The sequence below is a fragment of the Alnus glutinosa genome, chromosome 11 (genome assembly GCF_958979055.1).
Source record: "Alnus glutinosa chromosome 11, dhAlnGlut1.1, whole genome shotgun sequence".
NCBI classification, from domain to species: domain Eukaryota; kingdom Viridiplantae; phylum Streptophyta; class Magnoliopsida; order Fagales; family Betulaceae; genus Alnus; species Alnus glutinosa.
In genome coordinates this window covers 26,290,084-26,308,964 of record NC_084896.1, presented here as the reverse complement: position 1 = coordinate 26,308,964, position 18,881 = coordinate 26,290,084, and the positions used below count along the sequence as shown (strand labels likewise).

General features: G+C 34.5%; 2 protein-coding genes and 1 long non-coding RNA gene across 3 annotated transcripts; 1 reads left to right on the top strand and 2 right to left on the bottom strand.

Moving 5' to 3' along the window:
* Positions 1-529: 529 nt before the first annotated feature.
* Positions 530-1,570, bottom strand: LOC133882423 (ethylene-responsive transcription factor ERF109). Its single transcript, XM_062321596.1, has one exon. It carries the CDS (start codon positions 1,492-1,494, stop codon positions 742-744), a length of 753 nt encoding a protein of 250 aa, XP_062177580.1. The 5' UTR covers positions 1,495-1,570; the 3' UTR covers positions 530-741.
* A 4,741-nt stretch (positions 1,571-6,311) lies between these two features.
* On the top strand, positions 6,312-16,117 carry LOC133881556 (uncharacterized). The gene is made up of 3 exons (XR_009902548.1): positions 6,312-6,549; positions 6,646-6,670; positions 15,620-16,117. It is a non-coding gene; the product is annotated as an uncharacterized LOC133881556 (long non-coding RNA).
* LOC133881554 (alpha-amylase-like) lies at positions 15,468-18,845 on the bottom strand. Its single transcript, XM_062320500.1, has 4 exons — positions 18,635-18,845; positions 18,388-18,517; positions 16,210-17,009; positions 15,468-15,863 (listed from the first exon to the last, which is right to left on the bottom strand). The coding sequence occupies exons 1-4, from the start codon at positions 18,728-18,730 to the stop codon at positions 15,597-15,599; spliced, it is 1,293 nt and encodes a 430-aa protein (XP_062176484.1). The 5' UTR covers positions 18,731-18,845; the 3' UTR covers positions 15,468-15,596.
* Positions 18,846-18,881: the final 36 nt, after the last annotated feature.

Below are 18,881 nucleotides of genomic sequence, written 5' to 3'. Positions count from 1 at the left end.
TTTAAGTGTAACAACAATAGTCTACGCGCTCTACTAACTGAGTTCTGTACGACTTAAGTCTTAAGTCTTAAGTCTTATCTAAGAAACAAAAATGCCCCGACCAACGTCTCTCTCTCTCTCTCTTACGTTATTTCAGGTGTTGTCGTCATCTCTTTGTCGTTTTTGCCTTTTTTAAATATCATGACATATTAAGCACATGCTAAACATTGCAACAAAATGATTATTATATACTTTTGTAAAAAGCTGAAACGCACATGTTTTATTACACGTGGCAAGATACGTGGCAAGAATCAGCAGCCTCTGCAGTACTCTGAAATATCATGGCGGACACGCGGTCCATACTTTTTCGGGACCCAGTGCTCTTTGCTAGCGAGACTGTGCTCCGCGTGGATCCCGCCCCTCCTTCCCAATTTTCCCAGGTGCCAAACGTAAGATAACGTGGGACAACCATAAACATCAGTACTATTATAATAATAATAAATTATTTTAAATTACTTGTTAACAAATTGTAAAAAAGTTGTGTTCAATATTAGTCATATAACAATTTTTCATTAATAAGATCGTTTCTGGAGATAATATTCTCAAAAAAAAAATGAAATTTTCCCCAAAGAAATTAAAAGAATCAAACGGATTGTACAGCAAATCAAACTGCCTAATTTTTCTCTAAGCATATTATTAAACTTAAATTCTAACCTTCTTTTGTCAAAAATAAAAAAAATCTTGACCCACAACATTTATCCCCTAAAATGAAGTAGAACTACGAGCATATTCAGTCCCAGTAGCAGTCGAATCCGACGAATCCCCAGCAAAATCCATCATCATCATCCACTGCTGAATCTCGTCCTCCCCAATGCCTTCCCAGAACTCGTTTTCCCTCCGGCTTCCTGCAGTCACCTGCTGCTCCGGCGACGTCGTGGAGGTGGAAGGCTGTGAATTGGGCGCCTCAGCCGACACGTAGTCAGGAAAGGGAAAGTTGAGCTTCGCACGCGGCCCGCGGAAATCGATTGCCGCCTTGTCGTACGCACGTGCGGCCTCCTCGGCGGTGTTGAACGTGCCGAGCCACACCCGGGCCGCCCTCCTCGGGTCTCGGATCTCGGCGGCCCATTTGCCCCAAGGCCTCTGTCTAACCCCTCTGTAGTTCTTCTTAACGCGTCTCTTTGTCACTCCCAATTTCGGTTGTTTCTTCTTCTTCTCTTCATCTTCCTCTTCTCGACGATCTTGGTGCGATGGCGGGAAAAAGAAGTTGCAGCCCAGACAGCCGTTGATCTTGCACACCTGACACGTGTCCAATTCGGAGGGCGGGAACGGCGTGGCGTCCGCACAGTACTCGGAAGTGGAGGCCGTAGTACTACTGGTACTCCCTGAGACGACGTTGGTGAGCGCGGCGACCATTACGGAGAGCTCTTGCTCGGACGTGAGGCGATGAGGAGTGCGTTGGGTCATCGGAGATTGGTGGGTTGTCGGAGCTCCGGTGAGTCTCGGTCTCTTGTGCATGCCCGTTGCAGCCTTGCAGTACTGGGTAGTAGCGTGAGCTTCTGTGAGTGAATTCAATTCAATTCAAATATGACAAGGTGAGAGAAGGGGGTTATATATATAGGGTGGGGTGACGTGGCTGCCAGCTGGCACACCGTTCACACACGGGTTTGAAGGGGTTTATTGCTGCACGTGGGTGATTTGGGTAGGGGGTCGAGGGAGGGAGTGAGGTACAGCAGATGACAGTTGCCTACGTGGCGATATTTTGTTTTGAGCTGAGATGCGAAGTGATGTCAGTTGTGGGACATACGCGGATGTTCGCGCGGATTTGAGTTGCTTCCACTCTCGAGCTATGGGGCAGAACTTTCCCATTTTGAAGAGGTCACCGTGGCTTGTGGTTCACTGATTCTAGAAGAAAAAGACCCACGACCACAACAGCGTAGATTTATTAGAACATTAATTATTAAATAATAATAATAAATATTAAGATGGCAAAATAATAAATTTATTTGGTAATGCTTTTTTAGAAGGTGTTTTTTACTTTTTAGTTGTGAGTAACGTAAATTTAAAAATTGTTGAGTGTTCTGTGCATATTTCAATTGTTTGTTAATATTTTTATTTTTTAAACAATTTCAAATAAACGTTATTAAACAAACCAATAAATGATATGGTAATAAATATTGAATTATACCTTACGAGGCTTTTTTTTTTTTTTTTTGTTGGACATGTCCACACAAGAAGGGAGATTCGAACTAGAGACCTCTGCTTCATGAGACGTAGTCTCTAGCCGATTAAGTTACCATTTGGAGACATACCTTATGAGGTTGTCTTAACTGATAAATAGGTATGGACAGAAATTTTCTATGAACTAGTTTGTAAAAAAAAATTTATACAACCCACATATAAGATTAATATGTGTTCTTTCACATGTGAGAAACACATATTTTTTTAATCGTATGTGCTTCTTAGTTCTCACATACTTTTTTAGTAGTATTAATAAAAAAAACATGTGAGAAAATCACATGTTTAAATGACACATATCAATTTTATATGTGAGTTATATAAAATTTCTTGCAATCTGATTTGTAAAAAATTTCTGTTCAATGAGTATGTTTTTCACATTGTTGATCAAGAAATTCAACTCATCCAACTGAGTTAGCGCTTGTGTGGACATTAATAAAAAAAAAAAAAGAAAAAGAAAAAAAAGTGTCTTGCTAAAATTGGTAAAACGACAGTAGTAATCAAATATTGGGAATAAAAAAAAAAAAATTAGGCTTGCTTGCTAATGTTATTTTAGGATTATTTTTTACTTTTTATATATAAAAATATATATATAACAAAAAATTTAATGTATATAATACTTAAAATTACTTTCACATATTTATGTCATGTTATAATAGGAAAGAAAAAATATACCTTATAAGGTATATTAGCAAACCGGCTGGAAATATTCTTGGTTTAAAAATTGGTAAGAGCCAAGTGGCATTCCTTCCTAATGGTCCCAAGGCCCCGGTAAGCCGTACAGATAGGACCACAAGGACAAAGTGTGAAGTTTGGGACCAGACGAACGTCATCCAAAGGTCACACCATAAGGATAAGGCAAATGTTGACCTGATATTAAAAAGTCAACTAATAATAGACGGTGTGTGTTTAGTGTGAACAGAACAGGAGGGAGAGAGAGACACCGGTTGACCTAATATTAAAAAGTCAACTAGTACTGACGGTGTGTGTTGAATGGTTGGGACAGATGGGGCCAGGCTGGCAGCCTAAATCCATCGTTCATTTTTACGAAACCATTTTGCATTTTTCTCCAAAACCATTTTGTAATCCATTTTTTTTTTCTTTTTAATCAGTTATACACATTGTATTCGGTGTTTGTTTATTGCTCCCCAAACTTTGGTCAAAGAAGAATTTTTAAATTAAATCTATTAAATAGGTAATTTAGGCGGGTCCATATCCCACTTCACCAGAATCCTCATGGCCTAATTGCACAGTTGTTGGCCGCAATGCCATCGGTGGTCATTTAATGTTGGGAAAGTGGGGGGCAGAAAAGTTGTACGTAAATTGTCCAACGTTCAAAACTGCGGCTTCAACGACATTTTAGCTGCGTTTTGTTAATATGGCCGTTTGAAAATTCTCCACCTATTTTTTCTCTTTTAAAATTTTTTAGATGATTGAAAAATAAAATTGATGCGATGAAAAATTAAAATAATTTATATAAAAAAGTAAAAATAAAAATTGTATTGTAATGAATTTTTTTATTAAAAAAGTAATAAAAAAGTGTTGATGTAATATAAAAAATAAAAAAAATTAAGAATATTTTAAAATTGATATTTTTTTAGAAAATGAGAAGGAAATGTGAATTTCAAACGAGGTCATTCTTTTACATGCGTACATCAATGTACACCATCAAGGCATGTTGGACATGGAACCCATGTATATGGTCTGACATTTATGAAATTGACATGCATAGATTTTACACTCAAGGTGTTTTAGTGTACATTTAATGTACATCAAGGTGATGTGCAAATAACACATCTCATATTTTTATTGTATTTTTTTTAAAATAAAAAAATAAATAAATAATTTGATCTCAAAATTACTCGTATTTTATATTTTTAGTTGTTTGTTAATATTATTGTTTTAAAAAGAGAAAAAAAAAATAGTGTTATCAAACGCATGGTGATAATTTGTGTCTGAATCATGTCGAGTCATATGTATAAAATTATATAGGTCAATTATAATTTTATCTATTTAATTAAATGGATCAAATCTTTCAACCATATCTCTTTAATTTCTTGTCGAGTTTGTAGTTGTTAGCGGAATATTTTTCATGATCCAACACTTAGAATTAGCGATGCGAATTAAGTTGGCATCTGTTTTGAAGTTTGAAGTGTTGGATCCTGATGAGGAACAACTAATATGATGCGAAGGAGTAGAGAAGAGTTTTGGATTCTGGCCGTTGATTAAAGAATCAAGAATCGGAATGACACCTAATTTAGGGAAAATGGCCCCCAAACAATCAACCTTAGCTTGCAAAAAGAGGCATATATATATGAAAACAATGACTTGATAGAAAGTCGAACACAGAAAGATGACCAAAATGTTCCAGCGAAGCAGCATCAATTACCAAAGAATCTAAAACTGGCTTCTAGCTAGGAACCCCAAAGGTGATGATGTGTCGTGACTCCAAAAATTCGCATGTGTTTGAGGGTATTGATGCATGTTAAGAATATTAATTAAATGATTAAATTTATTATTTTTTACTTGTTTAAATTTTTAAGATAACTGGTAATTTAATATGGTATCAAAACAATAACCATGAATTTGAACAATGTCTTTGTAATTCGCCATCCATTTAAATTAAAGGTTAAATAGTCTTTAAGGAGTAGCTCAATAGGCTGGAGACGACGCCTCATGAAGCGGAAGTCACTAGTTCGAATCTCTCACCTCTTGTGTGGATATGTCAAAAATAAAAAAAAAAAAAATTAAGGGTTAAATATACTTTTGGTCCATGAATTTTGAAAATTTTATTTTTTAGTACCTAATTTTTAATTTAAATCACAGATGGTACCTCAATTTTGAAAAAAGACGATTAGTACCTTAGTCAAGTTTTCTGTCCAAAAACTAACGGCCCGCCAGGGTTTACACGTGTTATAGTATAAAAAAAAAAAAAAATTTTAAAAAAAATTAATTAAAATTTTTTTTTAAAAAAATTAAAAACTTAAAAAAAGAAAAAAAAAAAAAGAAAAAAGAAGAGGGGTGGACGGCCACCCCCATTTTGGCCAAAGGGGTGGTTCAGCCACCCTCTTGACTAGTCTGGGGTGGCCGAACCACCCCATGGCAGAAAAAAAAAAAAAAAAAAAAAAAAAAAAAAAAAAAAATTCAAGAGTTTTGACTCTGAGGGGTGGTCGACTGGTTTGGGGGTGGTCGAACCACCCCCGTGGCCCATAGGGGGTAGTTCAACAACTCATGGCAGAAAAAAATAAAAAAATAAAAATTTAAGAGTTTTGGCCCTTAGGGGTGGTTCGACCAAATCGCTTTATTTTTTAGAGGGTTTGCCCTTCGCCACCCCCATGGCCAAAACGCTTCTTTTTTATTTTATTTTATTTATGTCATGGGGGTGGCTCAGCCACACTCTTGGCCACCATGAGGGTGGTTAACCCACCCCCGTTGTCCAGGGGTGGTTCCAAAACCCTCTAAAAAAAAATTTAGAGGGTTTGTAAAGACCAATAAATTAAATAGGAAATTTAACAATTCATAAATTGTGTTTATTAAATAGGTGGGACAAATAATTATATTTTAGGTGGCAATATTTATATTATAGAGATATAATATAATGGAGCAAAAATAGAATAATAATAATAATAATATTGGGTTTATATGGATTAAATAAAAAATAAGTCAATTTAGTATGGTAAACTAAAAACAAAGTGTTTTATTTTTATTCTATAAACTTGTAAATGGTAGCAATAAAAAGAAAATGTATGATAATATTTTAAGTCCAAAGAAAAGAAATTATAAAACAAAATAAAAAAAATAAGATAGAAAAGAATAAAAAAAAAAAGTAAATAATATATATATATATATATGCGTGCCGTGTGGGGCGCAAGTGAGAAACAAATTGAAGGGCCAAATGGCCCCTCACCTGATGAAAGGGGCCCCACACGTGGTTCACCTGATGTTGGCCTTTCAAAAAAGAAAAAAAAAGAAAAAGAAAACAAAGAAAAAAATAAAGGAAGGGCCATGTGGCCCTTCACTAAAACAAGGCGCCGTGCCGCGTGCGCGTTGTTGAGGAAAAAAAAAAGGCCAATGGTCTTTTCTTTCTTTTTCTCCCGAAGAGGCAGTCCAATGGTCTTTTCTTTCTTTTTCTCCCGAAGAGGCAGTCCAATGGTCTTTTCTTTCTTTTTCTCCCGAAGAGGCTACTGCCTCTTGTTCTATTTTTTCTCTCTTTAAGGTTTTTCAGAGAAAAACTTGAAAAGCCTTGATATATGAAGATGTAACGGTCCAAATTTAAGTCTGACTTCGAAAACGTGATCAAAGAAGCTCGATCTATATTTCTACTTATTAGTTAAGGTAAATTATTAAACTTGTATTTTTGAGATTTTTAGTTAAATCTTGTAAAATATGAGTTTAATATTAATTATTCTTTATGCTTTGTGTTATGTGAAGCTTGCAAAGATTCGTCAAACACCAGGTATTATTTGAGTAAATTTTTGGATAAGTTCCTTTAATTGCTAATTTATGGGTATTTAGTTTAATTGATATTTTGTGGATTTAACACGAAATATTTTTTTATGGGTTAATGTTATTTTAAAAATGTTAGTGTTTATGTTTGGGAGTTAATGTTATGGTGGTTTGATAACATTATTATGTTATGGGTTAGTGAAAGTAAATTGTGGGAAGTGTTTTATATTAGGGGTATATGTTAAAATGTGATTTTTATAGAGAACCCATGTGTGTCCACACTTAAGAAAAAAAAGAGTGATTTTGATGGGTATTTTGATGGAAATTCAACTCTAGTTTTGTACTTGTAAATTGGATAATTATATTAGTTTATGTTTATTTGTTAGGGGTTAAGTTTGTTTAGGTTATAGAGTTGATGTTAATTGAATTGGAGATGAATTTTAAGGATTTGGTGTAGAAATACAGAAGTGGTATTCTTGGAGTTTGATCTTAGGATTTTTAACAATCGTTGATGTCTTGGCCATTGATTGAAGTTGGTTTTAGAACTCTTTTTTGTCCTTTGCTTTCTGAACCATTCTTGCTTGTTTTGGAATGGATTTCTCTTTCATTTTCCAAAATAAAAATAAAATAAAATAAGAGATGTGTGAGGGGCAAAAAGTTGCAGGTGTTGGCCGCAATGCCATCGGTGGTCATTTAATGTTGGGAAAGTGGGGGGCAAAAATGTTGTACGTCAAATTGTCCGACGTTCAAACTTGCGGCTTCAAGGACATTTCAGCTGCGTTTTGTTAATGGGAAATGGCCTTGTAGGGAAAGGAGGTGAGACTTGAGTGTAAGAGTTGAAAGTGCTAAATCCAATATAATGTGAAAAAAATTTATATAGAAAAATGGAAAAATTTTATATTGCAGTTAATTTTTTTTATTTAAATAATAATAAAAAGTTATTGATACGATATAAAATTATAATATTTTGAAATAGATTATTTTTTAAAAAAGTGAAGAAGGGGAAGAAGAATTTTATTTCTTTTACCAAACAAGTTCTATACTTTTAGGCTAATGATTCTTTTACATGCGTACATCAATGTACACCATCAAGACATGTCGGACATGGAACCCATGTATATGGATTTGACATTTATGAAATTGACATGCATAGATTTTACACTCAATGTATTTTAGTGTATATTTAATGTACATTAAGGTGATGTGCAAATAACACATCTCATATTTTTATAATATGTTTTGTTGTCTTTTTTTTTTAAAAATAAATAAAAAAAATTTGATCTCAAAATTACGTGTATTTTATATTTTTAGTTGTATGTTAATATCATGATCCAACATTTAGAATTAGAGATAATTAAGTAGGCATCCGGTTTGAAGTTTAAAGTGTTGGATCCTGATGAGGAACAACTAATATGATGCCAAGGAGTAGAGAAGAGTTTTGGATTCTGGCCGTTGATTTAAGAATCAAGAATCGGAATGACACCTAATTTAGGGAAAATGGCCCCCAAACAATCAACCTTAGCTTGCAAAAAGAGGCATATATATATGAAAACAATGACTTGATAGAAAGTCGAACACAGAAAGATGACCAAAATGTTCCAGCGAAGCAGCATCAATTACCAAAGAATCTAAAACTGGCTTCTAGCTAGGAACCCCAAAGGTGATGATGTGTCATGACTTCAAAAATTCGCATATGTTTGAGGGTATTGATGCATGTTAAGAATATTAATTAAATGATTGAATTTATTATTTTTTTATTTGTTTAAATTTTTAAGATAACTGGTAATTTAATATGGTATCAAAACAATAGCCATGAATTTGAACAATGTCTTTGTAATTCGCCATCCATTTAAATTAAGAGTTAAATATACTTTTGATCCCTGAATTTTAGAAACTTTATTTTTTAGTTTATGAGTTTCAATTTGTATCATAGATGGTACCTCAATTTTGAAAAAAGACAATTAGTACCTTAGTCAAATTTTTCGTCCAAAAACTAACGGCCCACCAGGGTTGACATGTGTTGTAGTATAAAAAAATAAAAAAATCTTTAAAAATTAATTAAAAAAATTTAAAACTTCAAAAAAGAAAAAAGAAAAAAAAGTGGGGTGGTCGGCCACCCCCATTTTGGGCAAGGGGGTGGTTTAGCCACCCTCCTTACTAGTCTGGGGTGGTTTGACAACTCATGACAGAAAAAATAAAAAAATAAAAATTCAAGGATTTTGGCCATTGGGGATGGTTCGACCAAAACACTTCATTTTCTAGTGGGTTTGCCCTTGAGGGTGGCTCCCACTACCCTCTATTTATTTATTTTTTTGTCATGAGCCATCCCCTTGGCTACCATGGGGGTGGCTAAACCATCCCTGTGGCTCACGGGATGGTTCAAAACCCTTTAAAAATTATTTAGAGGGTTTGTAATGACCAAAAAATTAAATGGAGAATTTAGCAATTCATAAATTGTGTTTATTAAATAGGTGAGACAAATAATTATATTCTAGGTGGTAATATTTATGCTATGGAGATATACTATAATGGAGCTAAAATAGAATAATAATAATAATATTGGGTTTATATGGATTAAATAAAAAATAAGTTTATTTAGTATGGTAAACTAAAACAAAGTATTTTATTTTTATTCTATGAACTTCTAAATGGTAGCCGTAAAAGAAAATGTAAAAAAATATTTTAAGTCTAAAGAAAAGAAATTATAAGACAAAATAGAAAATAAGATAGAAAAGAATAAAAAAAAAAGTAAATAATATATATATATATGCGCGTGGGGCGACTTGCGCCCCACATGTGAGAAATAAACGAAGGGTCAAATGGCCCTTTACCTGATGAAAGGCGCCCCACACGTGAGAAACAAATGAAGTTGAAAGGCCGAATGGCCTTTCAATAAAACAAAAAAAAAAAGCGCCCCACACGTGAGAAACAAATGAAGTTGAAAGGCCGATGGCCTTTCAATAAAACAAAAAAAAAAAAGAATAAAAAGAAAAAAATAAAGGAAGGGCCATGTGGCCCTTCACTAAAACAAGGCGCCGTGCGCCATGTTGATAAAAAAAAATAAGGCCAATTTTTATTTTTTTTTTTCTTTTCTCGGCTACTGTCTCTTGTTCTATTTTTTCTCACTTAAGGTTTTTCATAGAAAAACTTGAAAAACCTTGATCTACGAAGATCTAACCGTCCAAACTTAAATCTGACTTCGAAAACGTGATCTACGAAGCTCGATCTACGTTTCTACCGATTGGTTTGAGGTAAATCGTTAAACTTGTATTTTTGAGATTTTTAGTTAAATCTTGTAAAATATGAGTTTAATCTTGATTATTCTTTATGCTTTGTGTTATGTGGAGCTTGCAAAGATTCCCTAAACCTCGGGTATTATTTGGGTAATTTTTGGGTAAGTTGCTTTAATTCCTAATTTATGAGTATTTAGTTTAATTGATGTTTTGTGAATTTAACCCGAAGATTTTCTTATGGGTTAATGTTATTTTAAAAATGTTAGGGTGTTTATGTTTGGGAGTTAATGTTATGGTGGTTTGATAACATTATTATGTTATGGGTTAGTGAAAGTAAATTGCGGGAAGTGTTTTATATTAGGGGTATATGTTAGAATGTGATTTTTGTAAAGAACCCATGTGTGTCCACACTTAAGAAAAAGAAAGTGATTTTGCTGAAAATTCAAATCTGGTTTTGTACTTGTAAATGGGATAATTATGTTAGTTTATGTTTATTTATTAGGGGTTAAGTTTATTTAGGTTCTAGAGTTGATGTTAACTGAATTGGAGATGAATTTTGAGGGTTTGGTGTGGAAATACCGAATTGGTATTCTTGGAGTTTGGTTTTAGGCTTTTAATAATTGTTGACGTCTTGGCTATTGATTGAGGTTGGTTTTAGAACTCTTGTATGTGGTAGCCTTGTAAGTGAGTTGAAGTAAGAGATGTGTGGTGTTGTGTTTATGAGCTTATTGTATAATGCTTGGCTTTGAGGTTTATGTATATACCTCAAGTTTTAATAAATAAATAGGCAAAGTATAATAAAAGAATGTATATTACAATATATGGTTTTAAGTTAGTTCAAGAAGAGTTATTAGATTAATATGTTATATAAGATTAAGGTCAAATAGTTTAAATTACCTAGATGTAGTTAATAAAGAAGAGTTTTTGAGCCGTTGTTGTTAGAGGCGTTTTAACAAAACGGCTCTAATTTGAGCCGCTTTTGTTAAAACGGTTCTAATTCCATCACATTAATCGTACCACGATTGATCACATAGATCGTACAGCGATCGTTCACATGATCGTACCACAATCGATCACACGGATCATGCCACGATCGATCACATATGATCGTACTACGATTGATCACACATGATTGATCACACATGAATACATGATTGATCATATTGATCAGTCACATAGATTGTATCAAAATCGTGGTACGATCTTTGTGATCGATCATGGTACAATTAATGTGATGGATCGTGGTATGATCTATGTGATCGATCGTGGTACGATCTATGTGATCGATCGTGGTACGATCTATGTGATCGATCGTGGTACGATCTATGTGATCGATCGTGGTACTATCAATTGTGTCAATGCCCTCCTTCAAACAACCAAAAAATGTCAATGTTCCCTCTAATGACAAAAATACCCTTCATAAAATTATTAAAATTAAAAAAATATAAGATAACAATAAATTATAGAAAAACAATAAATAAATAAAAACTGGTTTTAATTTTTTTTTTCGTTTGTTTATTTATTTATAATTTTCAGTTTTTTTTAAACAAAAATTTGTTTTTAATTTGTTTTCCTTTTTTCTTTAATTTGTTTTTTAAAAAATATATATTTTTAGTTTTTTATTATTATTATTATTGTTTTCTAGATTATTTTCGTTGGAGCCCTTTTGGGCCAAAACGACTCCAAGTTGGAGTCGTTTTCTCCCAAAGGGAGTGTACTGGATTTTCGTGTCCAGCGCGCCCCCTCATCTTTTTGTTCAAAATTTTTCAATTTTTTTTTTTTTAATATCTTTTTTTCTTATAAAATGTAACCACTGCCACTGCCCCACGCAACTCCTTTCTCTCATTTCTTTTTCTTCTTTCTTCTTTCTTGTTTCTCCTCTTCTCACCCGAACCCAGAGATGAAAAGACTCCTTTCTCTCTCTCTCTTTTTTTTTTTTTTTTTTTTTTTTCTTGTTTCTCCTCTTCTCGCCCGAACCCAAAGATGAAAAGAGAGAGTTTGAGAGAGGGTGAGACTGAGAGATAGAGATCGAGATCGAGAGAGAAGAGAGTCTGAGAGAGGGTGAGACTGAGAAGGAGAGACCGAGCGTGAGGGTGTTCGAGAGAAAGAGCTGGGAGCCAGGAGAAATGCCGGTCAGAGTAGAGAGGAGATTCGGCGAACCCGTGACTCAGAGACCGGATCTTCCATGGATCGACAACTGGTGGAGCCAGAAGCCGATTTTCAACGATTAGGAGTGATGTTCGGTGATTTCTGGCGATTTGGTGTTTTGGATTTCAATCGGCCGTGTAAGGTTGGTTCATCTTTGTTTCTGTGTTTTAGTAAGTTGAGGTGCTTAAAAAATAAATTCGATCTACAGGTGTGAACTCGGTGGCAATAGAAGTGTCAGATAAAGATTGGTTGGTGGTGGTTGGCGAAGGTATTGACTCGGCAAACTTGACCTGCTCGCTAAGGAAGAAGCTTTCCTCTTTGTTTCTCGGAATTTGTTTGCTGCTGTGCTTTGCTCTGTCCATAGCAGAGTTTTGTAACTTTTGTTGCTAGACTGCTTGTGGATATAGCCATTTAGTCCAGCTCATTGGTGTTGTTCCTGGCTAAAAGGGGTTTTGATATATATATATATATATATATATATATATTTTAATTTCTTTTTATTTGGAGTTGTTTTAGTCTAAAACGACTCTAAAAAAATATTTTTTTTGTAAAATTTTTTTTGTTTAGTATTGTTTTAGGGATCCTAAAGCAGCTCTACATTAATTTTTTTAGAGCCATTTTAGGGTCCTTAAAACGGCTCCAATTAGTTAGTCGTTTTTGTCCAAAATAGTTCAAACCGGTTTGAACCGTTTTTACCAAAGCAGCTTAAACCGGTTTAAAAACGGCTCAAATTATAGCCGTTTTAGTCCAGAACGGCTCAAACCGAGACTTTAATACGTCATATGTTGAGCCGTTTTCAAAACAGCTCAAAACATCTGTTTTTTTTGTAGTGAGTTATAGATTATCCAAATAACCCTAAGTTGGTAAAAATAAGTTAGTAGGCTTATAGATACACCTAAATGTAATATGAATCCATTATGCGATAACCTAATAGTTAATTCACCTATCCATGTGCACATAGTATTTTAGTGTATCATAGATTAGGTTTAAGTGTTATATATATATATATTTTGTTAACTTAGTAAATGAACGACAAACTATCAAAAGGGTTAACGATAATAATGTGATATAACAATAATGTATAAGCTAATGAAAATAATAAATACTTCATTGTATTAATAAACAAAGATATAATATGAACCTAAACCTAAATATTAACCTAATAATAGCATAGGTACTTAGCTAGCTTTAGAAGCGAGTGATGCGACGTGCGAGCACGCGGGTAGTTTATGTGTCATGGAGTGTAGGTTCAATAGCGTAGTTTAATGTTACCAATGTTTGCAGGAATGTGTCATTATTGGAGGCTTTCGTTGGCTCTCCAATATTGAGTTCAAGTAACTAGAACACAGGAGAAGTATTCGAGTCATTAGTCTTATGCAGCCAAAGTGAGTATTCTACTCACTGAGAAGTATTCTTTTCATATATGATGAATTACAAAATATATATTGTTTTACAAACTTGAACCAACTGTATGTTGATTAGGAACTGTTTTAGATGATTTGAGTACTTTTGAGTATATTGAAATTATGATGATGTTTTGAAGTATGAATATGATATGTGGAGTTTGAATAAATGGTGTGACTGTATGTTATGGTTGGGAGTTTTGAAAATTGCGATTGCAATGGAACATGAATGTGGTTTTAGAGTGAGTATAAAGTTTGAGATCATGATGTTTATGAAATTGGTGCATGAATGAAAGGTGTTTGAATTGATTTGAAGGGTATGAATGTGTGTTGTAGTTGAGATTTAAATTACGGAAATATTGATTGATGAATTGATATATTAAACTGTTTATGGAATCTTATTGAAAGCATGTGTTAAAGCATGATCAAAGAGTTGGAAAAGATATGTATTGTTTTAAGGCATGAAGCATGAGCATATAAATGCTGAACATGGAACGAATTGAGGTTTACAACCCACATGAAACGGTAATCTCAAAGGGACAAGTCCCAAGGGCAAGCCCCATACAGTTCATTGCCTCGGGGCAAGCCTCATACAGTTCACTACCTCAGGTCAAGCCCCATATAGGAAAAGTTGCATAAGCAATTAAGCATGTATAACATTGTTTTTATGAGTGATGTTTTTATATTATAAGTAGTTTTGCTAGACGTATTAGTATGCATAAGAGTCTCAATGAAAAAGAACTTATGTATATTTCTATCGGATGGTTGCATGATTTAAATGTCATTGGTTTTTAAGTCTCATTGAATTAAAAGTAATATAGTAGGTGAGAATGTATGTAGATGTTTCCAACAATGAAACTTTTACGTATAAGTCTCAGCTGCATAATATGCTTAAAATGTTTTCTATTAGTCGCTGTTTGTTGTATCAGCTATGAGGTTTTTTCAAACAAAAATTTATAAAATTGGTAGCTATTATAGTGTACGCATAACTAAAAATAAAAAGTTGGCTCTTTGCGAAAACTCAGTGAATAGTATACTCCTGAGGTCTTAGTGTATTTATTAATGCTAAGATGGTGAGCTTATAATTCCACTTATACGGATACGGCAAATCCCCACAACCGTATAGATGATGTTCCTTTGGCTGCAAGTACTTCGGTCGTAGTTGATGGTGTTGTAGATGTGCACTTGGGATATTATGCCGAAGCTCGCTGCGACCGTCGTAATTGCGGGACCATAGGTGTCATCTGTTTTATGGGTTTTGTTTATGGCTTATGACGCCTGTGTCACTTGTTATTGTACATAATCATTTATGTTATGTATTTAATTTGAGGAAAGACTTAAATAGATAGATGTAATATTGGCTCTTGATTATGGTTAATTTATAATAGATATTTAAGATGTAATTTCCGTTATTAGGTTTATATTTTCCGCTAAATAGTAGATAGATGTTATACTCTGATTTACCAGGTACATATTATAGGGTATGTACCATGTGTTGGCTTTGCGACATATCGTCGTGCAACTGTGAAGATCTGTTTATATTTTAAAGAGATCGATGTTTGTACAAAAGTTTTGTATAAAAAAAAAAAAGAAATAGAAAAAAAAGAAAGAAAAAAAAAACCGGGTCGTCACTCTATATGCAAGGTATGTAGGGTTTCATAACAAACTGGGAATGATCATATTCTAACTTAAAACCAGTGCAGGCTGTGCAGCCAAGATCCTTTTCTAACTTAGAGAATTAGAATCTGCAAGAAATGAACACTTTGATGGAGAATTAGAATCTGCAAGAAATGAACTCTTTGATGAACATATGTTTAACTCTGTGCTTGAAAAGTCTAGATCCAATATGGATTAATATTCAAATTTTTCTACTAATTTGGTTTTGTTAATTCAATTAGTAATTTAACATAGTATCATAACAGAAGTTATGAGTTCGAACCATAATTCCACAATTCATCCACATTTTACTTGTTAGCTTAAGCTTGCCAATTGCTATTCAGACATTGGACATTTAGAAGAAAACTGGATAAAAAGATGGTTTATTTTGCTTAACTTTCATCAGTAATGATAAAACATTAATTTTATTACAAAGGCATCATATGATCCCTTGTTTATTCCTTTTCAGTTTAGATGATTACTGATAATATATACCCTATGCTGTTTTCTCCCACACAGCATACTGGTCACCAGAAGTAGCGAGTTTGTAATTAGAAGGGATGAGTTGTGGAACTTTGGCATCACTTGGACCAATCTTGGCAATAATCTTCTCGTCTATAGCAGCTACATAGACATCCGCATCAGCCGCTAGAATTCGCAAGGAACTGGTGGGTTTGATCCCATTTCTCGATCGGATCTTAATGAGTTCAGTGATCGGACCTTTGATACCTCCGTTGAAGGTATCAAAGAAGTGATCATAAAACTGTCACAAAATAAAAAGATTTGCATTAATTCACCTAATACAAACAAGAGCGTATTTGTTTTGTAAGAAATCATTAGTAAGAGTAGCATATGTAATTAAGTAATCATAGTGACAAGGGCAGAAATTTCATCGGCTTTCATGTTTGTAAACCTTTTCCTTAAGGGTGCACTGCATGAAATGAACAGCAGAAGCAGTTTATCTAGTTTCTGGGCAATTGAAGAAATTGTTGTCAATAAAAATTTATCTGCTCTAAAGGCCACTGTTTTTACTTGATATGATCTACTTTTTGTGCATTTGAGAGAGACTGGTGAAAATAACATTAGAGATCAAGTTTCAAAGAACTTACTACTGATGGGATCCCTGGATGAGTAAGAATGTAAACATATCCCTGCATGATTTTGTCACTTTGGAATGGCCACACACTTTGGGTGGAACCTGTATCATGATTGTCTATGAAAGTCACAGCATTTCCTGGCTTCAAGCCAATCACTCCGGGAGCACCTCCTGAGATATTCAAACGCCACAGCTCCCCCTGCACTAATGCAGTTTGAAGTACACCTTTTAATGTAAAATCAAAAGCTGTGACACCTTCTCCAACATCATCTATCCATTTCGCAATCAGGCGTCGATTATCATCCTGCTTGTCAATGTTAAAGTTACCAAAATCAGGCCATATTTCGCCTACTGCAAAATTTGGCTTTGTATTTGCGATATACATCTTAAAATATGCTGGGGAAAATCCAAAGCCAAAATCAAATCGCCACCCAGCAAACCCGGTTTCGGTCTTTAGCCAGTTCAACCAATCTGATAGCTCTCTTTGGACTCGTGGGTTTGTGTGGTCAGTATCCGGGGCCTTGTCAAAATCAGTTCCTGTGTCAAGATTTCCTGTGCCAGAAATAGGTTTATCATTTTTGCAAATGAAAGATTTGTCCCAGTCAAGGCGATCATCTGGTGTCCCTCCTTCGAAAATGGTAAACAGTCCATCACTATCTTGCTTCTCTGCAGTTCTGTGGTTTATAACTATGTCAGATATGCACTTGACCCCCCTGTCTTGGAAGGCTTTTATCAGCTTCTTCAGTTCATCATGGTTTCCATATTTTGATGTATCGAGATCGTAGAGCCTTCCCGGCAAGTACCCTTGAGGGCCTAGAGAGAAAGTAAGGAATCAATTATTGGCAAAGATCCCATCAATATATATGTGGGATAGTTCTTACTGCAAAAGCCTAAAGACCCTATCCTATCCATACCACAATACATTCTAATGTCAAGACCTTGAGAAGAAGTAAAGACATTTAGAATGAACTTAACAGATCTACCGCTGAAAACTAAATGAAAAATAATATGGAAAATTACATCATTGGTCATTTTTGTTGACTTAAATTACAAATTGTTCCACGTGGTATCAAAATGAAATTGGAGATCCATGTGGTTGGCCTAATTACAAATCGCCTAAGGAAGTCAAATTTCGTTAAAAATTTTTTGACAGATTCCGTTAAGTGCCACGTCAACGCTAATAAAATAGAGACACATGTCACTTTTAATATATATATATATATATTAATATTAAATATATAAAACTTATTTTTTAAAAAAAGAATTGAAAAAAGGAAATGGATGGCCTGCATTGGGTGGCTAGATCAAGCTGCAGCCACCCCCATGGGATCTAGGCCACCCTCGATCACCTCTTAAAATAGAGACACATGTCACTTTTAATATATATATATATAAGTTTTATATATTTATATTTTTTTTATTAAGAGTGACATGTGTCGTCATCTTATTAGCGCTAGCATGGTACCTAACGGAATCTGTCAAATTTTTTTAACAGAATCTCCAGTAAGTTATTTGTAAATTAGCTCAATTACAAAAATTTCTAAATTCTTTTTGATACCACGTGAAACGATATATGATTTAAACCAACCACAATACCAATTCCGAAAATATAACTACAGACTGATAGCTGATTAACTGATTAGCTGCCCAGCTGGGAGAGGTTCAATAGGGCCAAAGAATTATATGAGAAGGGACCATTCCAATATAAAGGATTAGTCAATCAAATAATAGATAGTCAGTGGGTCGGTTTGAAAATAAATGAATTGCCAGTTCTAGTGGCAATTCCCTTCATTTTCGACAGGGTTGCCATTTTATAACACAAATCTTAATTTCAAGCACCTTGAAGATTTCAATTCAACCAAGAACGAAATCAATATACGTTGGGAATTATGTTAGAATCTTCCCCGGCCTCAATCACACATAACGCATTAAACAAATGCCTAGAACACACTAATCATTTCCTCATACAGCTACGTACAGTACTGCAATAAATATAAATTGGCTTTAAATATACACGCAAAAAGACAGGAAATTAAAAGAACATACACAGCTCTAACACAATTGGATGAGAAGAAACATGAACTGTAGCTCAGCCAAAATATTGAAGAGACACCATAATTCATGGAGCCAAGTTTACGGAAAAAGAACAATAAAAAAACCCAAGAAAATTCAATGGAGGCATTAGGCATACCATCTGAATGAGACTGAGAAGGCGGAGGGAGCCAAACATGAGTAATCCCAGCATCGGCCAGGTCAGGAACCTTGGTTATGAAGAAGTTGTACCATCCTCCATCCTTCTTCCATGACTCCCAGTTGAATCCCTGAGCACCACCAAAAGCCCAGAAAGAAAATTGATCATATATACTTTGTTGGATCGATGGTCGGAGAAGATGTTATGTATATATACAAATATGATGCCTGTGTGCAGTCATTGATACCTGAAACAGAACTTGAGAAGCTGTGAAGTTGGGTATGAGAGTGACAAAGAGGAGGAGGAGATAGTAGAGAGAAATATTTGTGATTCCCATCTTCATCTTCCTATGCGACTCAGGCTCTGCATTTTATCAGATGCCTTGCAAAGCAATTTTTAGGCAATCAACGCTAGCTGTTCACTCCATAACAGATGAACACGTTTTGACCGGAAATGTGTCAAGTCTGCGCCGCCACTCTGTTAGTGCTATCTAA